At 38.2% G+C, this 18507-nt stretch overlaps 1 protein-coding gene across 3 annotated transcripts in view; it reads right to left on the bottom strand.

The window, feature by feature from the left end:
* Positions 1-341: 341 nt before the first annotated feature.
* Positions 342-18507, bottom strand: part of ZNF474 (zinc finger protein 474) — a 163251-nt gene continuing 145085 nt past the window's right edge. For 2 of the 3 annotated variants that reach the window (XM_019940894.3, XM_019940895.3), the window contains one exon: positions 342-6878. In XM_019940894.3, coding sequence (XP_019796453.1) covers positions 6825-6878 — 54 coding nt within the window. In that variant the 3' untranslated portion in view covers positions 342-6824. The remainder of the gene's footprint in view (positions 6879-18507) is intronic. The other variant, XM_073802437.1, reaches the window with a different exon arrangement.

The following is an 18507-nucleotide window of genomic DNA, read 5'->3' as shown; positions in this document are numbered from 1 at the left end:
TACCATTTGTTTTGTAACAAGCCTTCCAGGTGTTTCTGACCTGAGCTAAATTTGAGAACCACTGGATGATCTCCAAAGTCCTGTTCAATGTGAACATTCTATGATCATTTGGGAAAATTTTAAGTGTTATGAGATTTTATATGTGTATGTGTATGTATGTATACACATATATATAACTTGAAACTAAATTCTTATGCACTTTAAACAAGTAATTAGCATTCTTTTTATTTTCAGATAGTGCCTTTACCTATTTAAAAATATTTCTTGTATTGCTAGACATTTCTATTGAATTTTTCAAGTAACAAAAGCAGAATCGTTGGACTCAGATACAAAGGGAACAATTTATGTGAAAATATCCTTCAGACAAAGAAACTCTGAGCTTGCTGCCCATTAAGAGATGAAGGTCTTAATCTGACATAATGGCTTTTTTTTTTTCCTTTTATAATTAGCAAGCCACATAGTTTTAATGCCAGGATGGCTGGCTAGGGTCATTTTCATTACCATAATTCCCACTGAATGCTAAGTATGTTTTCTTTCATCCAATAAGAAAATCTGAAAAAAAAGCAGACAATGTAAACTTTAATTTGGGATAATCATAGAAAAGAAGGCCATGATCACATACCAAATAGTGAATCATGAAACAGCTAATGGGATTCAGTAAGGAAACATAAAGGCAATAACTTCTTGTCTGATTTGAGCAGCATGAGAGAATTTGGCTTCATCTGAAATTCTTTCAAGAATAACACAGAGAAGCACTATTTTTAATTCCTATTTTTATCATAAGAATTCATAGTGTCAGCATCAAACAGTTATTTTGAAAGATGGAAAAAGTAGGTACATAAACCAGTAGCTCAGTTTTCATCATCAGACAGCTGTTAACATTGTTGTGGAGGGGTGATCTGTGGATGCCTGGGGCCATGTTGGCCCTCACTTTATGAGCAGAGCACCTACCACCAGAGCTCAAGGGGCCTTCTTTCCTGAGTCTGACTGTGAACTATTTCCTACATACATGAGAAGAGTAGTGAGAAGATGATATATTTGCATACTTTAGGCTTAGTTTACCTGAACCATTTCATTCCTATATGCAAGCCCTGGTAACCCATCACAGGGACATCAGTTGCTGGCTCTGACGTCTTCTATCTAAATCGTTAGACTGTAGCCACAGCACTGGTGTTGTTTTCTCCTAAGGATGATCAGTCTCTTGGTCTTTTGAGCCTTGATGAACAGAGCAATTCCACCAACATTTCTGGCCAGATTTTCAAAGGAACAGTTTCCATTTTAATGAGATAAAATTATCTTTTTATCTCTTATTTTGCAGAAAACAATGTATGGGTTTTAAGCATAAATCAATCAGAAGCCTGAAAAACAGGGGACCCTGAAGAGGGAGGGCCCTTGACAATCTGGCCTAAATGTGTTGCTGATGGCAATAAATCAGTAGGATTTTGATTTCCTATAAGGTGTTTACCTCTCTAATCACTCTACCTTCCCAAAGGGAATAATGTGTTTGGGTTACAAAGGGTCAGGTTGGGCCAAGCGTGAGATGTGTAGTGGGGCAAATGATGTGACACTGAGCAGAGCTGCTGAAATAGGCTCTGTGGAGAATATGCTCAGAGAAGTACCCTTCCCCAGAGAATTCATCCCTCCAAATGCCAAAAGAATACCCCAAGTAGATGGGAGAGACAGGGGAAATAGAAAGAAGGGAAGCTAGGATAAAACAAGGGTCAGGGGAGAGGACCTGGGGAAGATGGAGGAATAAATGGGGGAAAATGGGGGAAATGAAGAAAACAGAGGAAAAAGTAGACAAAAAGAGGGAAAAAATAAGTTGGGAAGGAGGAGGAGAGATGAGAAAAGAGTAACAGAGAGTGATAGGTGGAAATGAGGGTCTGAGAAAGAGCGCCAGGTGGAGAGGAAGCAGAAATGGGGAAATGGTAAAAGGGAGGGGGTGAGGTGGGGGGGTGTTTATCTTGAGGGGGTCATCATGGGTGTGAACCTGGAGATCTTGTCTAATGAGATCGTGATAACTGCGTGGTAGACAGCATACAGAAGCTTCTCCCCAGCATATGTCTGGCAAATACATCACTGGCATGGAAGAAATTAGCTCAGAGCCAGGGCTATTCTGCTAAGATACCTGGTTTTCCTAGAATAGGAAAAGCCACAGGGTGAAATTTCTCTGCTGTAGTCATTGGAAACTAGTAAGTACAGTCAAAGGGAGGATTCTGCTACAGTACTGTCACATCTCAAGTAGCCTAGAAAAATCCCCATTACTCTTCCCATAACGGAGTTTCGGTCACTGCAGGACGTACTAATGCGCCTCAAGGGCTTTCCCTCATTTAGGACTTACACTAGTCCCCCTGTTGTGACATGACAATATCTGTCACCGCCTCACTCACAGCTCTATGTTTTCTATATGATAAAGGTATACTGTATTTTTATAATACTTATTTTTAGAACATAGTCCTAGTGGGAAATTTGGGGAAAGAAGTCCAAATATTTCCTTAGTTTTATCCATTGGGTAATAAAATTAAATTTATTTCTGTTAAGCCTGACCATAAAAATGTATATTATGTATTTATTAATCTCTTTGTTATGTTTGGTCTATATATAAGTTTACTAAAGACACTGGGGTTTGTCATTTGTATATTTTACGATATCAGATTTCTTTTCCTAACTATTTCATACCTGTTTATCCCATCTCTTATTGTAATGAGCTGAATATTACTTCATGTAATAAGGGTTCTATAAATAAAAATATGCCTTATTACTTTTTTTAACTCTTTACAAACTCTAAGTTAATACTTGTTAATAATTTTAATATCCTAGCACTATGTTTTGTTTTCAGCTTGTTCTCCTGAAATGCTAAAAAATAAATGACACCCAATAAACCACCAATTAAAGAAACCTTCAAAAGCCTTTGTTTGATTTTTGTTAGAAGTACTTCCTACATACGCAATTTGGAATGTGTTCAACATAAGTGTGAATCATCACTATGTAATGTTTGAGAATATGTTGAAAAGAAAGCCTTTGCAGAAGAAAATGTAACTTACAATAATCTTATAGCATCTGGTTCACACCTGGAAAAGTAAAATTTACAGTGTTGCACTGTTATAATTTTAGAACAGTAATGTGAACTGTCTTTGGATTTCAGACCATTTCTACTACCAAAACTAATTTGAGCCGTTTTGTGCACAACAGATAGCTGAAGTAAACATTGGAGAGAACTGATTAATTACACCAGCATTCTCTCAAATACCAGCCAGACTTAGCTGCGTGTGAATGTGTCTCTGTGTTATTATGATGCTCGGAAGTTCGGACTCTACTTTCTTTAGTCTGTACTTTTTAGCCTAAGCCATGAATATACCTATCCTCAAGACTTGTATGTAAAATCTATTTATGCATAGGAATAACATATCAGGTGCTTTCTAAATGATGCAAAAATGTTAGTGAAGCCCAGTACAGAATGAATTTTTTTCTTTTTCTTTTAGCATTGTCATTGTTCCTGAATGTGATTCTAATTCAGTCCTTCATTATATCAAATATCGTACACAGGCAGGCATTCTGAAGGCTTTTTTTTCTTTGCGTTTCCCTTTTGGCCCATCAGTTCTTAAGTTTTGTGCATGAAATAATTTTATTAAAAGGTGAGAAGGGTCTATAAAACAGTTAATTTTTTTCCCAAATGATGTCAAACAAACCTCTGTATCTATTTTCACATTATCTGTATTAGTGGAGCCCCTCCTTTCCCTCTCACCTTCCTAAACCCTCTGCTTTTGTATGTCCTGTCTGCTCAGTTTCCTCATGTGCGTTTGCTGATGTGCACTCATAAACAGGTCTGCACACACGCTAACCTTAGGCGTTTTCTTCTTTCCTCGTCATTTTTTCCTTAATTTTTTGGCCCTGATTCTACCACTTGATGTCTGAGATCAGGATAGGTGAAGTAGTGAAGGAGGCTAAGACTAAGTTCCACCTTCTCCTTTCTTTCTTTATCATCTCTCCCGTCTTTCCTTCCTCTCACTGAATCAGTGCCCTCACACTATACCTCAGGGCTCTCTCTTCTCAGCTATGTCTTCACTACACATGTACATCCCTTGAGCAGCATCTCCTATTTCTGAATCTTCCCTAGTTCTGCAGTCCATCAAAATGCATCTATTTTGTGTCATAGGGCCTTGCTCTTCAATAGATGACAAACACACTAATGAATTCAGCACACAACTACCCCATCCATGCGAAAGTGAAACTCACTCACCTTTGCAGAGGGCATAGGGTTTCCCCCAGCCGTGTGCCTCTTTCTTATCTTCTAGGACTTAACTCATGTCACCTCTTCAGAAAGCCTTTCCCTGACCTCCCTTCTCTAGATATTCTCTATTCCATCACTGTTTATTTCCTTCACAGCATTAACACATTTTTATTCACGGTATTGTTTGCTGAAAAGTAATAAATCCTAACTGTACAGTTTGATAGATTTCTACACAGTGGCCTCCTTAGGCCCAGAAGTGTAACATATCAGCATCCCGGAGACTCACCTCATGCCTGCTTTGGGTCATTATTCCTCTTCCACCCCAAACGTAGCCACAATCCTAACATCTGCACCATAGATTAGTTTGCATTTTTTTTAACTTTATAAAGTAGAATGTGCTTTTTGGTTTGACTTCTTTCATGCAATATAATATTGATGAAATTCACCCAGGCTGTTGCATATAGTTGTAGTTCATTCATTTCATTGCAGAACATTATTCATTGTATAATGATACCACAATCTATCTATCCACATTACCATTGATGAACAATTTGGGCCTATTACAAATAATACTGTTATGAACATTTTGTCCATTGTTTTGATGCACACATATACGCATTTCTCCTGGGTATAGGAGTTAGATTCCTAGATCATTGAATAAGAATTTTTCAGGTGTAATATATATTGCAAATAAATTTTCCAAAGTGATTGTATCAGTTTACATTTGCACCACCAAAGTACAAGAGGTCAAAATCCATATCGGGGGGCTTCCCTGGTGGCGCAGTGGTTGGGGGGTCCGCCTGCCGATGCGGGGGGGTGCTGGTTCGTGCCCCGGTCTGGGAGGGTCCCGCGTGCCGTGGAGCGGCTGGACCCGTGGGCCATGGCCGCTGGGCCTGCGTGTCTGGAGCCTGTGCTCCGCAATGGGAGAGGTCACAACAGTGAGAGGCCCACGTACCGCAAAAAAAAAAAAAAAAAAAAAAATCCATATCAACACTTGGTATTGTGATCATTTACAAAAGTTTTGCCACTTTGGTGAATGTGTTGTTATATCTCATTAAGGTTTTGACTTGCATTTCCCTCATGACTAATAAGGTTTAGCACATGTTCATGTCTGCTGGCCATTTGGATAATCTCTCTTCTGAAGTGTCTGCTCAAATTTCTTGCCCATTTTTCTATTGTGTCATCTGTTGTTTTCTTACTGATTTGTAAGGGTTCTTTATATATTCTGGATATGCAACCTTGCAGGATATATTTATTGAAAATGTCTTCTGCCACATTCTGGCTTAACTTTTCTCTCTGTTAATGATGTCTTTTGATAAACAGAACTTAATTTTGATGTAGTCTAATTTGTAAGTCTTTTTCTTTATGATTAGTGCTTTGATGTTCTGTTTTAAAAATATCTTTTCATTCCTCGAGGTCAGAAAGATATGTTCCCATGCTATCTTCTAGAAGCACTTTCACATTTAGAACTACAATCCACCTGGAATTGATGTTTGGATATGATACGAGATGAGAATCAAATTTCATTTATTTTCATATACAGTATCCAATGACCCATCATCATTATTGAAATGGCTGCCCTTCCTCTACCCTAAGCAGGTTCATTTTTATCATAAATCAAAATTCCTTTTGGGTATAGGCCTGTTTCTGAATTCTCTGCAACATTCCCTTGATTTGTTTCTCCTTTTCTGAATACCATATTATTTTAATAACTGTTGATTTATGATACATCTTGATATCCAATAGTGTAAATCTTCCAACTTTGCTCTTCTATAGGATTTTCATGACTATTTTTGGCCTTTGCCATTTCCATATACGTTTTAGACTTAGCTGATAAAAACCAAAGACCCTATTTCTAGGAAAACACACACAAGTACACATGCACACGCAGAGCTGAATTTTTTCCTTGAAAATGCAAAACCTGACAAGAGCATAATGATAAAGAAAAAATATGTCTTTCAGTGAACTTCTATTTAAAAGTTTAAAATAAAATTTGGCAAACTACTATATCCAGCAAATGTCTACTTAAAAACATGACCTCTGACTGGCATTCACATAAGAGGGCAAGCTACCTAATGTTTCTGTGCCTCAATTCTGTATTTTGCAATCTTCACTTATTATTCTGTGAGGTTCAAATGAAATAACATACATAAAGCACTTGTAAGAGTGGGACATAGAGAGCCAATAAAATTTGAGTATTGTTATTCTTCTATCACAGCACTCCTTCATTTAGTCTCTGCTATAATTCACAATTTATATGTCTCTTTCTCTTGTTAAATTATAGTCTCTATGGTGGGACCATCCTTGGCCCAGGCAAGAGCGTGTGACCCAGCAGCTATGCTTTAGTAAGCTCTGTATATCACAAACACCACAATGCTAAATTTATTAAAGGACACATGGGTCTTAGACACTTGAGATTCAACCTTGAAGACTGGTACAATGTAGCATATGTCACTCTAAAACAACAGCTCTTCTGACTAAACTGTTCAGATCCAGGGAATATCGTTGTCCACCTTTCTTGTCCTATGTGCTCAAAACAAAGATGATTGCACTTGAATGTTGTGAAGGTTAGTTGGCTGTTCCACTGCTCATGTCAGAAGCAAGTGTTTCTCTGAAGTAAGGGGAAGATTTGATGAGCACTGGTGAGCTTAGGAAAGAGATAAGAGAAAGTTATTAACTGTCAAATTTTCCCTTTTTAGATAGTGTGAATGCAATCTACTTTTGCATAACAATCATTTCTTTGTAATGCCAAGAGTCTATTTTCTTTGTGTTCTGGTTTGTGATTCTGGAGGTATGATATTCACAAGAGTTGCCCATGGTGGCTGAAATACTTAACAATTCATACATGTAGGTCTAGACAGAACATTCATGGAGCATGTTACTAATTCTTTACCTTGGTAACAAAAGAGATACTTAATGCTAGAAATGCAAATAGTTTTATTTTTATTAAAATATATATATATATATATTTTTTTTTTGGCGGTACGTGGGCCTCTCACCGTTGCGGCCTCTCCCACTGTGGACCACAGGCTCCAGACGCACAGGCCCAGCAGCCATGGCTCACGGGCCCAGCCGCTCCGCAGCATGTGGGGTCTTCCCAGACTGGGGCACAAACCCGTGTCCCCTGCATCGGCAGGCGGACTCTCAACCACTGCGCCATCAGGGAAGCCCATATTTTTATTAAAATATTGAATGATATTTCATTATTTTCAAAATTTAAACATTTTCAGCTTTACTTAACTAATTTTGATTTTAAAAGTTAATTTATATGAATCCCTGTCAAGCTCTTCCAAAAAAATAGAAGAGGGAACATTTCCAAACTGATTTTTTTTTTTTTTTTTGATGCTGATCACCCTGATACCAGGGTCAGACAAGACACCACAAGAAAAGAAAACTACAGGTCAACATCCCTAATGAACCTAGATGTAAAAATCTTCAATAAAATACTAGCAAACTAAATTAAACAGCACATTAAAAGGACTATACACCATAACCAAGTGGGGTTTATCTCTAAGATGCAAGGATAGTTCAATGTACACAAATCAGTCAGTGTGATATACCACATTAACAGAATGAAACATAGAAACCACATGATCTTTCAATAGATACAGAAAAAAACATTTGACAAAAATTCAATGTCCATTCATGATAAAGAGTCTCAACAAAATAGGTATAGAAGAAACTTACCTCAGTAAAATAAAGACCATATATGAAAAGCCTACAGCTAAAATCATAATCAATAGAGAAAAACCAAAAGCTTTTCCACTAAGATTTGGTACAGGCAAGGATGCTCTGTACCATCCTTTTTGTCACTTATATTCAACCTAGTACTGGAAATCCCAGACAGAGCAATTAAACAATAAAAAGAAATAAAGGCATACACATTGGAAAGTAAAAAGTAAAATGATCTCTGTTTGCAGATGGCTTGATCATATGTAGAAAACCATAAAGACTCAACAAAAAGACTGTCTGAACTAATAAACAACATCAGTGAAGTTGCAGGATACAAACTTAACATACAAAAGTTGACGGCATTTCTACACAGTAACAATGAGCTATCTAAAAAGGAGATTAAGAGAGCAATCCCATTTACAATAGCAACAAAAAGAATAAATAAAACACTTAGGAATAAACTTAACCAAAGAAGTAAAAAACTAGTATACTGAAAACTTAAAACACTGATGAAGAGATTAAAGAAGATGCATATAAAGGGAAAGACATCCTCTGTTCATGAATTGGAAGACTTTATATTGTTAAAATGTCAAAACTACCCAAAGTGGTCTACAGATTCAGTGTGATTCCTATCATAACTCTAATGGCACTTTAATGGCATTCTTTACAGAAATAGAAAAAAAAAATCCTAAAATTCATATGGAACCACAAAAGAACTTGAATAGCCAAAGCAATTTTGTGCAAGAAGAACAAAGATGGAAGCTTCATATTCTCTAATTTCAAAATATATTCAAAGCTGCAGTATTTGAAACAGTGTGGTACTGGCATAAAAACTGTCATATAAAACAATGAAACAGAGTAGAGGGCCCAGAAATAAATCCACACATTTACAGTCAACTAACCTTTGAAAGGGTGCTAAGAACACAGAATGGGGAAAGCTCTTCAACAAGTGGTTTTGGGAAAACTGCATTATCTACATGAAATTGGAACCTTATCTCACCATATGCAAAAATCAACCCAAGATAGATTAAAGACTTAAATGTGAGACCTGAAATGGTAAAACTACTGGCAGAAAACAGAGAAAAAGCTTACTGACATTGGTCAAGGCAATAACTTATTTATTTATTTTTCATGACATCAAAAGCAAAGGCAAAGAGGACACTTCAAGATGGCGGAGAAGTAAGATGTGGAGATCGCCTTCCGGCCCACAAATACATCAAAAATACATCTACATGTGGAACAACTCCTACAGAACACCTACTGAATGCTGGCAGAAGACCTCACACTTCCCAAAAGGCAAGAAACTCCCCATGTACCTGGGCAGGGCAAAAGAAAACAGAATAAACAGAGACAAAAGGATAGGGATGGGACCTGCACCAGTGGGAGGGAGCTGTGAAGGAGGAAAGGTTTCCACACACTAGGAAGCCCCTTCATTGGTGGAAACGGGGGGTGGGTGGGGGGAAGCTTCAGAGCTACAGAGGAGAGCACAGCAACAGAGGTGCAGAGGGCAAAGCAGAGAGATTCCTGCACAGAGGGTCAGTGCCGACCAGCACTCAACAGCCTGAGAGGCTTGTCTGCTCACCTGCCAGAGCGGGTGGGAGCAGGGAGCTAAGGCTCAGGCTTCAGAGGTCAGATCCCAGGTAGAGGACTGGAGTTGGCTGCATGAACACAGCCTGAAGGGGGCAAGTGTGCCACAGCTAGCAGGGAGGGAGTCCAGGGAAAACTCTGGACCCGCCTAAGAGGCAAGAGACCATTGTTTCAGGATGCACGAGGACAGGAGATTCAGAACACTGCCTAAATGAGATTCAGAGACAGGCAGGAGCCGTGGCTATCAGCACGGACCCCAGGGAGGCATGAAACGCTAAGGCTGCTGCTGCAGCCAACAAGAATCCTGTGTGCAAGCCCAGGTCACTATCCACACGTCCCCTCCTGGGAGGCTGTGCAGCCCACCACTGCCAGGGAGCCGTGACCCAGGGACAACTTCCCCAGGAGAACACACGGAACGCCTCACGGAACACCTCAGGCTGTTGCAATGTCATGCTGGCCTTTACCGCCGCGGGCTTGTTTCACATTCTGCCCCTCCCTCCCCCCAGCCTGAGTGAGCCAGAGCCCCCTAACCAGCCACTCCTTTAACCCTCTCCAGTCTGGGCAAAGAACAGATGCCAGAGGGAGACCTACATGCAGAGGTGGGGCCAAATCCAAAGCTGAACCCCAAGAGCTGTGCGAACAAAGAAGAGAAAGGAAAATCTCTCCCAGCAGCCTCAGGAGCAGCAGATTAAATCTCCACAATCAACTTGTTATACCCTGCATCTGTGGAATACCTGAATAGATGACGAATCATCCCAAAATTGATGCAGTGGACTTTGGGAGCAACTGTAGACTTGGGGTTTCCTGTATGTGACTGACTAGTTTCTTATTTTTATGTTTATCTTTGTATAGTTTGTAGGGCTTGTTATCATTGGTGGATTTCTCTATTGGTTTTGTGGTTCTCATCTTACTTTTTTAAACTACTTTAAAATCTTTTATTTTAATAACTTTTTTATTTTAATAACTTTATTCTATAATCTATATTTTTTCTTTGTTTCTTTTTTCCTCCATTTTCTATTCAGATGTGTAGCTGACAGGGTCTTGGTGCTCTGGCCGGCTATCAGGCCTGAGCCTCTGAGGTGGGAGAGCCAGCTTCAGGACACTGGACCACCAGAGACCCCCCCCAGCCCCACGTAATATCAATCGGTGACAGCTCTCCCAGAGATCTCCATCTCAACTCTAAGACCCAGCTCCATGCAATAACCAGCAAGCTCCAGTGCTGGACACCCCATGCTAAACAACTAGCAAGACAGGAACACAGCCCCACCATTAGCAGAGAAGCTGCCTAAAATCATAATAAGTTCACAGACAGCCCAAAACACACCACTGGATGTGGTCCTGCCCACCAGAAAGACAAGTTCCATCCTCATCAACCAGAACACAGGCACCAGTTCCATCCACCAGGAAGTCTACACAACCCACTGAACGAACATTACCCACTGGGAGCAGACACCAGAAACAACGGGAACTATGAACCTTCAAACTGTGAAAAGGAGACCCAAACACAGTAAGTTAAGCAAACTGAGAAGACAGAGAAATACTCAGCAGATGAGGGAGCAAAGTAAAATCCCACCAGACCAAAAAATTAAGAAGAAATAGGCAGTCTAACTGAAAAAGAATTCAAAGTAATGATAGTAAAGATGATCCAAGATCTTGGAAATAGAATGGAGAAAATACAAGAAACATTTAACAAGGAACTAGAAGAACTAAAGAGCAAACAAACAATGATGAACAACACAATAAATGAAATTAAAAATTCTATAGAAGGAATCAATAGCAGAATAAATGAGGTAGAACAATGAATAAATGACCTGGAAGATAAAATAGTGGAAATAACTACCACAGAGCAGAAGAAAGAGAAAAGAATGAAAAGAATTGAGGACAGTCTCAGAGACCTCTGGGACAACATTAAACACACCAACATTCGAATTATAGGGGTCCCAGAAGAAGAAGACAAAAAGAAAAGGACTGAGAAAATAATTAAAGAGACTACAGTTGAAAACGTCCCTAATATGGGAAGGGAAAGTCCAGGAAGCACAGAGTACCATACAGCATAAATCCAAAGAGAAACACTTCAAAACACATATTAATCAAACTATTAAAAAATAACACAAAGAAAAAATATTAAAAGCAGCAAGGGAAAAGCAACAAATAACATAAAACAGAATCCCCATAAGGTTAACAGCTGATCTTTCAACAGAAACTCTGCAAGCCAGAAGGGAGTGGCCAGACATATTTAAAGTGATGAAAGGGAAAAACCTACAACCAAGATTACTCTACCCAACAAGGATCTCATTCAGATTCGACACAGAAATGAAAACCTTTACAGACAAGCAAAAGCTAAGAGACTTCAGCACCACCAAACCAGCTTTACAACAAATGCTAAAGGAACTTCTATAGGCAGGAAACACAAGAGAAAGAAAAGACCAACAAAAACACACCCAAAGCAATTAAGAAAATGGTAATAGGAACATACATATCAAAAATTACCTTAAATGTAAATGGATTAAATGCTCCGGCCAAAAGACATAGACTGGCTGAATGGATACAGAAAAAAGACCGTATAGATGCTGTCTAAAGAGACCCACTTCAGACCTAGGGACACATACAGACTGAAAGTGAGGGGATGGAAAGAGATATTCCATGCAAATGGAAATCAAAAGAGAGCTGGAGTAGCAATTCTCATATCAGACAAAATAGACTTTAAAATAATGACTATTATAAGAGACAAAGAAGGATACTACATAATCATCAAGGGATAAATCCACAAAGAAGATATAACAATTGTAAATATTGATGCACCCAATATAGCAGCACCTCAATACATAAGGCAAATGCTAACAGCCAAGAGAGGGAAAATCGACAGTAACACAATCACAGTAGGGGACTTTAACACCCCACTTTCACCAATGGACAGATCATCCAAAATGAAAATAAATAAGGAAACACAAGCTTTAAATGACACATTAAACAAGATGGACTTAATTGATATTTATAGGACATTCTATCCAAAAACAACAGAATACACTTTCTTCTCAAGTGCTCATGAAATATTCTCCAGGATAGATCATATCTTGGGTCACAACACAAGCCTTGGTAAATTTAAGAAAACTGAAGTAGTATCAAGTATCTTTTCCGACCACAACATTATGAGACTAGATACCAATTACAGGAAAAAAGCTGTAAAATTTACAAACACATGGAGGCTAACCAATACACTACTAAATAACCAATAGATCACTGAAGAAATCAAAGAGGAAATTTAAAAATACCTAGAAACAAATGACCATAAAAACACAATGACCTAAAACCTATGGGATGCAGGAAAAGCAGTTCTAAGAGGGAAATTTATAGCAATACAATCCTACCTCAAGAAACAAGAACAATCTCAAATAAACAACCCAATCTTACACCTAAAGCAACTAGAGAAAGAAAAGCAAAAAACCCAGAGTCAGCATGAGGAAAGAAATCATAAAGATCAGATCAGGTAGATGGACCTAGAGTCTGTCATACAGAATGAAGTAAGTCAGAAAGAGAAAAACAAATACTGTATGCTAACACATATATTTGGAATCTAAAAAAAAAAAAGGTTCTGAAGAACCTAGGGGCAGGACAGGAATAAAGATGCAGACATACAGAATGGACTGGAGGACATGGGGAGGTGGAAGTGTAAGCTGGGACGAAGTGACAGAGTCCATGGACATATGTACCCTACCAAATGTAAAATAGATAGCTAGTGGGAAGCAGCTGCATCGCACAGGGAGATCAGCTCAGTGCTTTGTGACCACCTAGAGGGCTGGGATAGGGAGGATGGGAGGGAGATGCAAGGGGGAGGAGATATGGGAATATATGAATATGTATAGCTGATTCACTTTGTTATAAAGCAGAAATTAACACACCATTGTAAAGCAATTTTACTCCAATAAAGATATTTTTTAAAAAAGGAAAAAAATGAAAAAGAAATGAAGGAAAGGATAGCAAAGATGAATAAAACTAAAACCTGGTTCTTTGAGAAGATAAAAAAAATTGATAAACCATTAGCCAGACTCATCAGGAAAAAAAGGGAGAAGAATCAAATCAATAGATTTAGAAATGAAAACAGAGAAGTAACAACTGACACTGTAGAAATACAGAGGATCAAGAGAGATTACTACAAGTAACTGTATGACAATAAAATGGACAATCTGGAATAAATGGACAAATTCTTAATACAGCAAAACCTTCTGAGACTGAACCAGGAAGAAATAGAAAATATAAACAGACCAATCACAAGCACTGAAATTGAAACTGTGATTAAAAATCTTCCAACAAACAAAAGGCCAGGACCAGATAGCTTCACAGGCAACTTCTATCAAACATTTAGAGAAGAGCTAACACCTATCCTTCTCAAACTCTTCCAAAATATAGCAGAGTGTGGAACACTCCCAAACTCATTCTACAAGGCCAACTTCACCCTGATACCAAAACTACACAAAGATGTCACAAGGAAAGAAAACTACAGGCCAATATCACTGATGAACATAGATGCAAAAATCCTTAACAAAATACTAGCAAACAGAATCCAACCACACATTAAAAGGATCATACACCATGATCAAATAGTGTTTATCCCAGGAGTGCAAGGATTCTTCAATATATGCAAATCAATCAATGTGATACACCATATTACCAAATTGAAGGAGAAAAACCATATGATCATCTCAATAGATGCAGAAAAAGCTTTTGACAAAATTCAACACCCATTTATGATAAAAATCCTCCAGAAAGTAGGCACAGAGGGAACTTACCTCAACATAATAAAGGTCATAGATGACAAACCCACAGTCAACATGGTTCTCAATGGTGAAAAACTGAAACCATTTCCTCTAAGATCAGGAACAAGACAAGGTTGCCCACTCTTACCACTATTATTCAACATAGTTTTAGAAGTTTTAGCCACAGCAATCAGAGAAGAAAAAGAAATAAAAGGAATCCAAATCAGAAAAGAAGAAATAAAACTGTCACTATTTGCAGATGACATGATATTATACATAAAGAATCCTACAGATGCTACCAGAAAACTGCTAGAGCTCAATGAATTTGGTAAAGTAGCAGGATACAAAATTAATGCACAGAAATCTCTTGCATTCCTAAACAGTAATGATGAAAAATCTGAAAGAGAAATTAAGGAAACACTCCTATTTACCACTGCAAACAAAGAATAAAGTACCTAGGAATAAGCCTACCTAAGTAGACAAAAGACCTGTATGCAGAAAACTATCAGACACTGATGAAAGGAATTAAAGATGATACAAACAGATGGAGAGATTATACCATGTTCTTGAATTAGAAGATTCAACATTGTGAAAATGATTATACTACCCAAAGCAATCTGCAGATTCAGTGCAATCCCTATCAAACAACCAATGGCATTTTTCACAGAAGGAGAACAAGATATTTCACAATTTGCATGGAAACATAAAAGACCCTGATTAGCCAAAGCGATCTTGAGAAAGAAAAATGGAGCTGGAGTAATCAGGCTCCCAGACTTCAGACAATATTACAAAGCTACAGTAATCAAGACAGTCTGATACTGGCGCAAAAACAAAAACGGGAACAGGATAGAAAGCCCAGAGATAAACCCACGCACATATGGTCACCTTATCTTTGATAAAGGAGGCAAGAATATACAATAGAGGAAAGACAGCCTCTTTGTAAGTGGTGCTGGGAAAACTGGACAGCTATATGTAAAAGAATGAAATTAGAACATTCCCTAACACCATACACAGAAAAACTCAAAATGGATTAAAGACCTAAATGTAAGGCCAGACAGTATAAAACTCTTAGAGGTAAACATAGGCAGAACACTCTATTACATAAATCACAGCAAGATCCTTTTTGACCCACCTTCTTGAGAAATGGAAATAAAACCAAAAATAACCAAATGGGACCTAATGAAACTTAAAAGCTTTTGCACAGCAAGGGAAACCATAAACAAGACCAAAAGACAGCCCTCAGAATGGGAGAAAATATTTGCAAATGAAGCAACTGAGAAAGGATTAATCTCCATAAGTTACAAGCAGCTCATGCAGCTTAATATCAAAAAAACAAACAACATAATCCAGAAATGGGCAGAAGACCTAAATAGACATTTCTCCAAAGAAGATATACAGATTGCCTAATTGCCAAAAAACACATGACAGGATGCTCAACATTACTAATCGTTAGAGAAATGCAAATCAAAACTACAATGAGGTATCACCTCATACCAGTCAAAATGGCCATCATCAAAAAATCTACAAACAATAAATGCTGGAGAGGGTGTGGAGAAAAGGGAGCCATCTTGCACTGTTGTGGGAATGTAAATTGATACAGCCACTGTGGAGAACAGTATGGAGGTTCCTTAAAAAACTAAAAATACAACTACCATACGACCCAGCAATCCCACTACTGGGCATATACCCTGAGAAAACCATAATTCAAAAAGAGTCATGTACCACAATGTTCATTGCAGCTCTATTTACAATAGCCAGGATATGGAAGCAACCTAAGTGTCCATTGACAGTTGAATGGATAAAGAAGATGTGGCACATATATACAATGGAATATTACTCAGCCATAAAAATAAACAAAATTGAGTTATCTGTAGTGAGGTGGATGGACCTAGAATCTGTCATACAGAGTGAAGTAAGTCAGAAAGAGAAAATGAAATACTGTATGCTAACACATATATATGGAATCTAAAAACAATTGTTCTGAAGAACCTAGGTGCAGGACAGGAATAAAGATGCAGACATAGAGAATGGACTTGAGGACACAGGGAGGGGGAAGGGTAAGCTGGGACAAAATGAGAGAGTGGCATTGACATATATACACTACCAAATGTAAAATAGATAGCTAGTGGGAAGCAGCCACGTAGCACAGGGAAATCAAAGTGGTACTTTGTGACCACCTAGATGGGTGGGATAGGGAGGGTGGGAGGGAGACGCAAGAGGGAGGAGATATGGGGATATATGTATAGCTGATTCACTTTGTTTTAAAGCGGAAACTAACACACCATTGTAAAGCAATTACACTCCAATAAAGATGTTAATAAATAAATAAATAAAATTAAAAATGGGCAAAGGACCTGAACAGACATTTCTCAAAAGAAGACATACAAATGGTCAATAAGTATTTTTAAAAGTTCTCAACATCACTAATCTCATGGAAATTCAAATCAAAACCTCAATGAGATATCACCTCACACCTGTTAGAATGGCTGTCATCAAGAAGACAAAAGATAAGTGTTGTCAGGGATATGGAGAAAAGGAATCCTTGTACAGTAGGTGGGAATGTAAACTGGTGCAGACATCATGGAAAACAGTATGGAAGTTCCTCAATAAATTAAAAATAGAACTAATGTATGATCCAGGAAGCTTATTTCTGGGTATCTATCCAAGGAATTGAAATCTGGATCTTAAAGAAATATCTCCACTCCCATATTTATTGTAGCATTATTCACAGTAGCCAAGATATAGAAACAAACTAAATGTCTTTCAACGAATGAATGGATAAAGAAAATGTGGTGTCTCTCTCTCTCTCTCTCTTTCTCTCTCCTCTCTCTCTCTCTCTCTCTCCCTCCCTCCCTCCCTCCCATGAAATATTATCCAATCTTAAAAAAGAAGACACCTGGAGAACATTATGCTAAGTGAAATAAACCACACACTGAAAGACAAGTCCTATATATCTCCCTCATACTTGGAATCTAAACTAGTCAAACTCATAGAAGCAGAGAGTAGAATGGTGGTTGCCAAAGGTTAGGATAGAGAGCGGAAAATGAGGAGATGTTGGGCAAGGGTACAAAGTTTCAGTTTTGCAAGATGAATGGGTGCTGGAGCTATAATATAGAGCATGGTAACAAGAATTAACAGTACTGTATTGTATTACTGAAATTTGCTAAGAGGATGGATCTTAAAACTTCTCAACACAGGAACACGCACACAAACCCACACAGGTAATTATGTAAAAGTGAAGGATATGTTATTTAGCTTGATTATCCTGATCTTTTTACAATGTATACATATATCAAAACATCACATTGTAGCCTTAAACATACATGATTTTTATATGTATCTCAATAAACTTGTTTAACATTTTAATTTATGGCTTTAAAATATTTAGACATATGGTATGTGGGCTTTCATTTGCACTCTTGACAGGGCCTGGGTAATATGAAGTGCGTCTCTTCTTGAAATCAAAGACATGTCTTATTCCTCCCTTGAATCATACATAAATGCCAAACACAAGACTCTGCCCAGGATAGGTGCCCTGTCTCCCCAAAATGTTTAATTAACAAATGTATCCTTGTTGAGTGAATTTATGGTGGGACCATCAGGAGCTGGTAAGCCTTTTGACACCTCTAAATGACACTTGATATTTAGCCACCATCTAGTCCAGCCCTGAGAAATGTCACTGCATGCTCAGACACCCTGACCAGAAATGTACTTCTTTCTTCTTAACCACTTCCTTCCCCAATAGCTCAGGCACTCCTTCAGAACCCATCTCTTGGGGCTATCAGATTAAACTGAACAGGAAAACTGGTAGAAAGGTTAATGTGATTCATTCCACAACTTGGAATGGTTTAAATTCAAGGTCTAGTTGCTAATTTTAGTCCCAGGGTAGGATATTCAAAAAGTAGACTGTGTCTCTGTTTAAATAATCTTCCTTAATAATGATGTAAAGTCAAATGAATTAGTTTTAAAACGTCCTGGAGACAGGCAACATTTTTTTAAACTTTTTGGCTTGTGTGTATGCCCACTCAGACTGGGTATAGACGAACATAGCCACATAAAGTTGCCGGTTTAGGAAAAAAGGCCCATACAATTTGGGGTTTATTACAAAATATAAAAAATATGATATAGACCTTCCACTGAGTAGCTCTGAATTAACTAATTTTTACTTAGCCATTGTGGCACCTCTCTTTCTGGAACTCTTTTCGTGCATCTCCTCACCACCTCACTCCCACCATCCCTCATTCAGAAAAAAAGTTTTAAAAT

Source organism: Tursiops truncatus, chromosome 3, assembly GCF_011762595.2.
Source record: "Tursiops truncatus isolate mTurTru1 chromosome 3, mTurTru1.mat.Y, whole genome shotgun sequence".
NCBI classification, from domain to species: domain Eukaryota; kingdom Metazoa; phylum Chordata; class Mammalia; order Artiodactyla; family Delphinidae; genus Tursiops; species Tursiops truncatus.
Note: the sequence above shows the minus strand (reverse complement) of the source record. Positions and strands in the feature narration are given on the sequence as shown.